The 10,570-nt window shown below is 34.1% G+C and overlaps 1 protein-coding gene across 2 annotated transcripts in view; it reads right to left on the bottom strand.

Annotated features, from left to right (window-relative positions):
* Positions 1–1,391: 1,391 nt before the first annotated feature.
* Positions 1,392–10,570, bottom strand: part of LOC145269262 (uncharacterized) — an 88,458-nt gene continuing 79,279 nt past the window's right edge. Inside the window, exons 9-10 of one of the 2 annotated variants that reach the window (XM_080124887.1) lie at positions 10,207–10,445; positions 1,392–3,033 (exon numbers count right to left, since the gene is read on the bottom strand). In XM_080124887.1, the coding sequence (XP_079981013.1) occupies positions 2,877–3,033; positions 10,207–10,445 (396 nt within the window). In that variant the 3' untranslated portion in view covers positions 1,392–2,876. The remainder of the gene's footprint in view (positions 3,034–10,206; positions 10,446–10,570) is intronic. The other variant, XM_080124885.1, reaches the window with a different exon arrangement.

Raw genomic sequence — 10,570 nt, 5'->3', positions numbered from 1 at the left:
GTCCGTCTCCATATTTTCAAACTCTATCTCCACCGAAACTAAGTCACAGAGTGACACTATGGGCCCTCAAATGATTGGATTTTTTATGGACCGTTCCTTCATGGGTCTTTAGCTGGTTGAAAGTTTTTACGGGGTCAAAAATTGAAAAAAATTGTTATACATTTTGTACATTCATCTTAGTTTATTTTTAATTTTTAATCAGTTCATATGCGTGTAATGTTGGTACAATGGTAACGTCACCTGCTTTGAACGCTACCGTTTCAGTTTCGATTCTAGCTGATGGCACCCAAATACTTTTTTTTTTTTACTTTTGGAATCTCAACTCTATAATAATATATACAAAATCTGGACAAATTAAAATATCACATTTAAGTGTATTTTACGCCCTGCTAGAACATTATATATATATATATATATATATTTATATGTGTGTGTGTGTGTGAGAGAGATAGAGATCACAATAGCTAAAAGTTGCAAATTTATGTTAGAAGTAACTAGTTTTATGATCCTGTTCATACAAGGTGGAAAATTGTAAAATTGTCACCATAGTAAAGACAACATGATTCCATTTCCATTTGATGAAATTCAATTTAATGTTTTTTGTTGCAGATCATCTACTAGTTGGCCAGTTGTGTAGAAATCCCAAGAGCGATAGGAGCCTTCTATCAAGTCTGAAAGTGACACAATGTTCAACGAGCGAGATCAGAGATGCACCACTGTACAACTCATGCTCTCTACTGATCCAAGTCATGACAACAGGACCATTGCCATTCATTTTTTTCCATCATACAATGGTAAAATGTCTTACTTGTAAGTCTATGCGACGTATTCCATTATTAATTTCGGAAAAATTTTCCCTTTTCAAATGGTGTGCGTAACAGGTCGATTCAAATTTGAAAAGGGAAAATTTTTCCGAAATTAATAATGGAATACGTCGCATAGACTTACAAGTAAGACATTTTACCATACAACTGAATAAATATGTGCATAAAAAAAAATTAAAAAAAAAAAAATATATATATATATGTATGTACTTATTGATTTGTAAATCGCCACTTGTTCTCGTCTCCTCTTACCAACAGCGACTATAATCCATTCCTCGCATTGTGACAGCCTTCTAAATCTCTTTTACATACATATCTCACACAATGCTTCAAGCAAACTACATATCAATATATATATATATATATATATATATATATATATATATATATATATATATATATTATATCCCTGTCTTATGATAGCTGTTGTAGTTTTTTTTCACAATTGTCAGTGAGATAGAAGCTGTTTGTTACTCTTATTAACAAATAAATCTTACCAAAGGCAATATAAGTTACTCTTCCCTCTACCTGGATAAATTTTTTTGTGCTTTAACTTATTTTAAAGCGTTTTCTTTATTTTTTTTTTGTTAAACAAAAAATTGCATGTTCACTCCATTTATTTAGAACAGAAAATTATCATGGCTTCCATAATCTCTGCACCAAGACATTTATTGGATGAGTTTTTACGAGTACTTTGTTTGATTTTCCATTTTTAACTATTAAGGCTTCCAAAATGACCATCTAATATCAGCCATTTTTTTCTTGTCCTAACTACTAACGACACAACTTGTGTTACAAATTAAATAAACACTTTAAAATAAGTTAAAATACAAAAATCTTAATCTGGTATGTAGAAAAATAACTTACCTTGTCTTTTTTTTTCTTTTTTTTACAAAGGGGTCACCACTTATCAAGGCCTGGAGGCCAGTTAAGGATAAGAGTTAATGTGTACAGTAGTCAATGGCAAAATATCGTAGTAATCGTTAGTAGTGGAAATTTGGTAAATTGGATTATTTAAGGGGATGGCTCAACAAGAATTTGTTTACGTTGGACTTGAAGATGACCATATTGTAGTCAGTTGGAAAGCAAGGAAACGGAACAGAGTTCCACAGGCATGCAGTTCTAAGAAAGAAGCTTTGTTCATGGAATCTACGTTTAGGTTAAGGCACATATAAAGAGTGGGGAAAATTATGGATAGTGGTTTCAGCTAGACGAGTGTTTTTCATGAAAGTCAGGCCGAGGGGACCATACATTGGAGCTCAGATGAGCACTTGCCATGAAAATAATAATAAAGCAGAGACAGGCTCGCAACGTCTCTTCTGTGGGATAGAGGTTGCAGGGAAGAGAAAAGGTCATCCCCACTAGGCTACAAAATCTATTTTGAACTTTGTCAAGGCAGGATAAATATTTCTAGCAGCTCCTGCCCAGATGTGGCAACATTACTCCATCCTTGGATGTACATGGCCCTTATACAGGTAATCATCATTATACAGGTAATTATTCTTATACAGGTAGAGAATTGCACCAGCAGTAAGATATTTACTGGAGCGGTACAACGATCCCACCATTTTTCCAGCAGCCTTGGCAATGGATTTGATGTGCGTGTTCCATATCAGATCAGGACTAACAATCAGATGCAGAAGCTTGTCAAAACATGGAGCCTCCCCAAGACGAGAGCCATTCATTTCAATTACTGCCAGACTGGGGATCAGAGCAATGATGATGTAAAGATAGAAGCTTGGTTTTAGATGCTTTAAAATTAACCATTTCTTTGCAGTAGAATAATCTTGCCTTTGGTAACATTTTTTGTTATATATTTGCTTTTGACCACTTGCGCATATTATCTTCCACTCTTTACGATTTCTGTCGAGCTCTCTTGTCATCTGTTTATTATCATTCAAGAGACTAAGTAATTAAAAAGAGATGTCAGAAACAGTGTCATGGTAAATACATTCCTTTCAGCTGCTCATGTAAATGGGGTGATAAAAATATATTTGGTCCCTTGTTGAACTGACATTTTTCTTCCTCCTTTGTGTCAGGTGTTGAAGAGTCTCAGGAGGAACACAAGCGAAGGTCACTGTACGACAACGCCATTGGAGAATGCATGCTGAGTTCGAGTTCCTTCTCCAAACCCTGAATATCGAGATTGGCAGTCACATCCATCCAATTGGCAAGAAGAGACGATGACAAAGGAGAAATAAATTTGCTGCTGAAAAAAAAAAAAAAAAGATGTATATGCATATAAATATAAATATATATATATATATATATATATATATAAAGCTGAACGTCTGTGTGTGCGTGCGTGTCTGGTCATGAATAGGCTCCTATATGGTTGACTATTATAGAAAACTGACCACATATAATGATAGATGTATCGAGACACAGGAATGGGTATGTTTGATCTGGCATAATGATGATTCATTAAAATTTTGGGGTCTGCGTATGCACCTGGTCCACAAAGTATGGAAATAAAAAATTTAAAAAGAGCGTTTACAAGTGTTTTTGATATAGATGTACATAAGAATACTTTGATAAGTATGTTTTAACTTAAATAGGGATGGTATAATAAAATTGTGGGGTCTGCATTCACTCCTGGCCTCTATAGAATGGAAATAGGCACAAACTTTAATAAAGACTTTTCATATCTAACTGCGTAAGTATACTTTGATAATTATGTTTCAGTTTGGAGAAATATGGTATAATAAAATTATGGGGTGTTCGTTCGCACCTGACCTCCATAGAATGGAAATATATCACAAAGTTTAACAAGGTTTTTTTAATATAGATCCACAGAATATTGTGATAAGTGTTTCAGTGTGAATAGGTGTGGTATAATAAATTATGGGGTTTATCAATTTTATTTTTACTTTCATCATATTTTACTTTGGTTTTGATACCCCCAAATTCAAAGCTATCTCTTTACAACCCTTCCTTTTCATAACCTATCATACTTTCATAAATCAGAGTCCATTTTCTGTAGGCTGTTTTTTAACCCAGTCAACGACGGGTACTTTTGCTAGTATATATATATATATATATATATATATATATATATATATATATATATAAAAACAGACAAAAATATATATTAAACAAAAATTTTTAGATTGAAAATAAAATGGCAGTAAATAAAGAAAAAATAAAAAGATATTTAAAAAATAAAATTAAAAATATAAAGATTTAAAAAAGTAAAGATATTTTTAAAAACTAAGATATTTTTAAATAAAATAGAGATATTTAAAAAATGAAAAAGTTATTTAAAAAAAATGAAAAGTTATTTAAAAAATGAAAAAAAAATTTTTAAATTGAAAAAAGTTTTTAAAAAAAATGAACAAAAGATATTTAAAAAAAAAACATGAGTAGTTATTTAAAAAACATGAAAAGTTATTTAAAAAATGAAAAAAAAATTTTTTAATTGAAAAAAGTCATTTTAAAAAAATGAACAAAAGATATTTAAAAAAAAATATGAAAAAATGAAAAGAAAATTTTTTAATTGAAAAAAGTTATTTAAATAAAATGAACAAAAGATATTTAAAAAAAAACATGAGTAGTTATTTAAAAAACATGAAAAGTTATTTAAAAAATGAAAAAAAAATTTTTAATTGAAAAAAGTCATTTTAAAAAATGAACAAAAGATATTTTAAAAAAAATATGAAAAGTTATTTAAAAAATGAAAAAAAAAATTTTTAATTGAAAAAAGTCATTTTAAAAAAATGAACAAAAGATATTTAAAAAAAAATATGAAAAGTTATTTAAAAAATGAAAATAAAATTTTTAAATTGAAAAAAGTCATTTTAAAAAAATGAACAAAAGATATTTAAAAAAAAAATATGAAAAGTTATTTAAAAAATGAAAAAAAAATTTTTAATTGAAAAAAGTCATTTAAAAAAAATGAACAAAAGATATTTAAAAAAAAAATATGAAAAGTTATTTAAAAAATGAAAAAAAAAATTTTTAATTGAAAAAAGTCATTTTAAAAAAATGAACAAAAGATATTTTAAAAAAAAATATGAAAAGTTATTTAAAAAATGAAAAAAAAAATTTTTAATTGAAAAAAGTCATTTTAAAAAAATGAACAAAAGATATTTAAAAAAAAAATATGAAAAGTTATTTAAAAACATGAAAAGAAAAAATAAAGAAAAATATCTAAAAAAATATATATCTAATATATGAACTCTTGTTATATATTCGTTATCATCGAGGTTATCCTTGAGGGGTACCAATTTGAGCTTTCGTTACATTTGAATATGTTATATAGAGTTCTTCATTTAGGGGCACTTTTTACGTTTGGGTGTATACACTGTATAACATCAAAGATTCCGTGTGATTGTCTCTAATATAAATGGTTGTGTGTTTGATTATCATAAAGGGAATCGTGTGTGTGACATGTAATTTCTGAACCTACCTCTGTTTCTTCTCGCTGTTGAACCATCTGGAAATTTCTCATCCTGGAGGGAGACTTGATACCTGTTTGACGAAGATTTATCACTCCAAGACGATGAATGTGTTTTATAGTTTTTTATTTCACTTTCCCCAGAGGTCCCGCAGCAGGTGTAAAGTGAAATCTGCTTGTGTGGTTCTTCTTCACACACGTCAGCGTTCGTCTACCCCCTCCCCAGTTAAGAGGGGGAGACCACGGAAAAACGTCCGTCTTCTTCAAAGCTCAAATCAAATCTCCAGATCTAGCCAACCACGTCACACATACGTAATTTGGTCAGCTGACCTTTGGTTCTGGTAAACGTGTCTACCTCCACGTTTACTCACCTCTCTCTCTCTCTCTCTCTCTCCCTCTCTCCTTCTCTATTCTCTTATAGAGACACAGAGAGAGAAAATAGAAAGAGTAAGAAAGCCAGAGGGGGGGGGGGAGATGCTCGTTAACACTCTAAGTAAGACTTAAAGAAAGAAAGAAAGAAAGACCAAGTTTTAGAGTCAATTTCTTCTTAAAATCACAGCCATCCATGAAAATCTCAGAAAAGGACACGCTTACAATTGAAAGACAAAGAGTCAAACCTTAAGATTAAACGAAACAAATTACTTCATCACCCAAGCTACAACCAATCGAAACTTCTAGATCAGTTGCATATTTTAATTGATCGCAGGGAGTTAAGAAGAAACAGCAGAACAGAGTGATATCAACATCGAGAAGAAACAGATTTAGGTCTAAAACAGAACCCTGAGGAACACCAATGAAGACCAATGATTGTTGCCAGCAAAAAAATCAATGGTAAGTGGCTGTTGTGATAACGCAAAGTCATTTGCAAAGGTGATTGAGACGGGTGGAGAGGAACATCATCAGTTATTATCAGAGTTATCTGATGATGACCTGTGTGAGAACTCCAAGTGAGTAGAATAATAATAATAATAATAACAACAATAATAATAACAATAACAACCCACAGGAGCTAAATGTTAAAATTTAAATAAAAAAAAAAAAAATACTGTATATACTTGTGTATAAGTCAATTTTTTTTTTTTTTTGTTGTTTATTTTCTTTCTTTGCTTTTTATTGAAACCAACCGAGAGCTCTTTTTAGTATCCTCGCTGTTCCCTTAATCAGCATAGATGCTAATTTTCTGAATAATATTCACTGGAAGATATAAAGAAGAAACAGAACCCTGAGAAACACCAGCATGGATAGGAAAAGAGGATGAGAAAACACTACCCAGAGTTCCTGTTTACTTGCCTCCCCATGAGGGCAGAGTTAGACACCAAGGTCGGATTTTAATATGGGGGAAAAGGGGGGAAAAAAAAAAAAATTGTCCCAGTCATGAAGTGTGGCATCAGAACAGATATTACACTTTGAGTTTGTATATATCGTTTATTACCGATAAAATTTACAATTTAAGGTTAAAAAACAATAATAAGAAAAGTCACAAATAAGAAATTTAGGCAAAAAGCCTTATAAGGAATTGGGGCAGGGGTTGGATGCTGCTTGTGAAATGACTCTTGAGTGGCACCATTTACCACAATACCGCATTCACACCGTGGAGTTAAACCTACTTTAATTCCTTAATCGAAATATTTTTAGCATACAAAAAATCTAGGGGCCTCAAATGATTGGATTTTTTACGGACTGTTCTTTTATGGGTGTTTAGCTGGTTAAAATTGTTTTTTAGGGGTCAAAAATAGATCAAAATTGAAAAAAAAATCGTTAAACTTTTTGTACCTTTATCTTAGTTTATTTTTAATCAGTTTATTTGCGTGTCACGTTGGTACAGTGGTAACATCACCAGCTTTGAACGTTATAGTTTCGGTTTCGATTCTAGCTGATGGCACCTAACTACTTTTTTTTTTTTTACTTTTAAAATCACGACTCCATAATAATATATATGAAATCTCGACAAATTAAAATATCATATTTAAGCGCATTTTATGTCAGGGCAAAGACCCCACCCCGGGTGCTAATAATAAAAATAAAATAGCTGCGGAGAGGCAAGAAGGATGGAAAGACCTAGAAAAAGCGCACTAACGAAACCTCCACTGGAAGACCTTGGTTGTTGCTAGCGAAAAATCAATGGTAAGTGGTTGTTGCGATAATGCATAGTCATTGAGAAAGGTGGAGAGGAACACCACCAGTTATTATCAGTTATTTGATGATGACCCGTGTGAGAACTCCAAGTGAGTACAATAATAATAACCCACATGAGCTAACCAACCATAATCTACAACAGAATACAAGAAGATAAAGAAACACCACATGGAATCAAGAAAACTGAAACCGCAAAATTGTAAATTAATGTTGCATCCCTCTGCCTGTTTTACAAGTATTTTAATGGTGGCTGCTCTGATGAACTACAAGCATTGGTACCCCCTCGATGAAAATACCCCCGACAAACCCAACAAGCAGCAAAGTCCCACCCCTATATAGGAGAGATCCCTAGATGTAGGAAGGCCTTCTACTCTGATAGCTTCTTCCCCAGAACTTCTAGACTTTGGAATTCTCTTTCGGTTTCCTGCTTTCCCAGCTGTACTGACATGCAGAAGTTCAAGTGTAATGTGAACAGACATCTTGCTGCTAAACTCCCTACATAGCACCCCTGCAACTTAGGTCCCTGATAATAGTCCCCTAAGTGGTAATGTTCCTTGTTTGGGGTGAAAATGTAAAAAAAAAAAAAAAACTATGCCCCCCCCCCAATAAACTTGTGTCGACATTGACTAGCACCACACCAAATAATCATGAAGAATGAAAGGAGATGGAAAAAACCAAGGAGAGAAAACACTAACCAGACCACCACTGGATGAGTGCAAAGATGATTGGGACCTTGGAGAGGCTTGTTGCCACTCAAGTTCCAATGAAAACCAATGGTCATAACCAATGAGGAATTAATGTCAAGCGACTGTTGTGATAATGCAAATTCATTCGCAAAGGTAATCAAAAGTGGTGGAGAGTACTGAAAATCTGGTTGGTTGGTTGTTTTTGTTTTACGGCATATCAACCTTTTTCAGGTTATTTAATGCCGAATTTAGTTATTTTGAGGAACGATTTTTAATGGAGTTTTTTTTTTTTTTTAAAGTCAGATTCTATTTAACCCATAGCTGGGATCCTAACAAGTACTACCACTCCGGGTCAGAGTGGACCTGGGAGCAATGGCAATTAAAGGGTGGCTCCACACTCCCCAAAGCCCGCAAGGTGGAGCCTCACCATCGGATATAGTTTTAGGTCATATCCAGGACCTGAAAATCTGGGGAGACTTGTTCTTACTCAGTCTCCAGGGAACACCACCAGTTGTTAACAGTGAGTAATCTCTGATGATGGTCTGTGTGAGAACTTTTAGTGAGTACAATAATAATCCTTCTTGTGCTGTGGCATTGTTCGTGCCGTGGATAAAATCAAAGTTCGTGTTCTCCATTGTTCATTCGATTGCTCTGAAGACGTCACATGATTTCGAACTTGACAGAATACATGAAGTGGGTTGCCATTACCTTCCTCAGCACAGTGGCATCTGACTCGCCTGTTTTCACCTGTCCGTTGTCCTTAGATCATCCGCATAGCTGCAGTTGAATAACGTAACTCTTTACCTTTGTTTGTACATATAATTTTTATTTTTTGTAAATAATTGTTTTTGCAGAATAAATCCGACACATATGTTGCGGAGACTTTAAGTAGATAAGCTCCATGGTAAGAATGAGGTATTATGGTGATAGTGCCTTAGTGTAGGGAAACTTAATAAAGTCTTTCAAAGACGTAATTAGTAATGACCCCCGAACCCCCACTTCCCCCTACTCGCCTTGTGCCTCAGTGCTTTGGACTCCAAATGAGGCTCTAGCAGTAGATAATGCCAAGGCCGGGGCCAAACAAAAAAAAAAACCCTTCATAGGGTCAAGATCAAAGTGTAGTATCTGTTCCGGCAGATGCTGCAAGCTATGACTAGCTAGGACTAGCTATGACTAGCAAAGACCAGATGTGGGGGCAACCCCACATGCCTGACCATTAACCAGCTCCCATTTCCCACCTCTCGGGAGCTGGTCCCCTTTTTCCCTTCCCCCTCCCTTCACTCCTCACATTAAAAATCGGCCTTGTGCCTAATTTGCTCGGTGGGGGAGCAAATAAATACCATCTGTTCTTCAGATGCTACACTTCAATTTCTTGTTCCCTGTTAGTGGAGGAGAAATCCTTCACGACTGAGACAATTTTTATTTTTTGTTCTTTTTCTCCACATTAAAAAACGACCTTGTCCTGTGGGGAGGCATTGTAAATAGGAACTCTTCATACAATAGAACCGCTGATCTGAGAGAGAGATTCATCCTCCTCCATGATCATCCAACATCCTGCTGCCGACGTCATCAGAGTTACCTTCTCCTAGATGCATATCTTAACTAAGACTAGGGTTGCATCTCTTCCAAATGAATTAAATGCGCCTCCAGATACCAACCTGGAAATTTTGTATGACTCTGTGCGGTACACACAGCGCCTAGTTTTCCCAAATGGTCACCCATCTGGTACTGGCCAGGTTCATCATTGCTTACTTTCACTGATCTGGTGAGAACCGGTGTGTCAATGTGATTGTAACAAAAATAACTAGCAGGACCCATGGAAATTCCACCAAATAAGAAATATTTTGAATCAACAAGTATGCTTTGATGAAGCTGATATTTTTCTGAATAATGTAAAGGATTAGATTTTGGATAGAAAAACCAATAACACGCAGCAAATATGAGTTTATGAAAATAGTGTCCATGATATCTTAAATACAGAACTGACCCACATGAGATAAATTAACAAATACTAATAAATACTAAATTAACAAATACTAATAAATACTAAATTAACAAATACTAAAATAACAAATATTAACAAATACTTAAAAAATAATATTGTGCTACATAGTTCAATACAAATAAAAACACACAAAATTTAAAAAGCAACAAAATAAGTTACCTTTCATTCTTGTCGGCTAGGTTTTCGCCCATGAAAGTGTCCAAGTCTAAGCCGACCCCGTAACCATCTCCAGTTCCCTTGGGGGTCAGTGTGAGGGCGGGAGGGACCGCATCTTCTACTTGGTATTTGGATAATTGTTTACTCAAAGCAGATATGAGATCGGAAGAGCCTTCCTCGCGTAATGTTCCGAGAGATTTTTCGGGCAACTGATTCCCATTATTTTCTTCAATCGTGCTCACCTAGAAAAAGAGAACAAAATTAAGGTATCACGGAGCTAAATAGTGGGGGAGCTTTTGGCTCAGGAGAGATTTGGTCTTTTGACGCCGGGAAGCTAATGGGCACAATATAGCACAATGTAAAATAC

The sequence above is a fragment of the Euprymna scolopes genome, chromosome 45 (genome assembly GCF_053919585.1).
Source record: "Euprymna scolopes isolate OS-2025 chromosome 45, ASM5391958v1, whole genome shotgun sequence".
Taxonomy (NCBI): domain Eukaryota; kingdom Metazoa; phylum Mollusca; class Cephalopoda; order Sepiida; family Sepiolidae; genus Euprymna; species Euprymna scolopes.
This window is presented reverse-complemented; position numbering and strand designations above follow the sequence as displayed.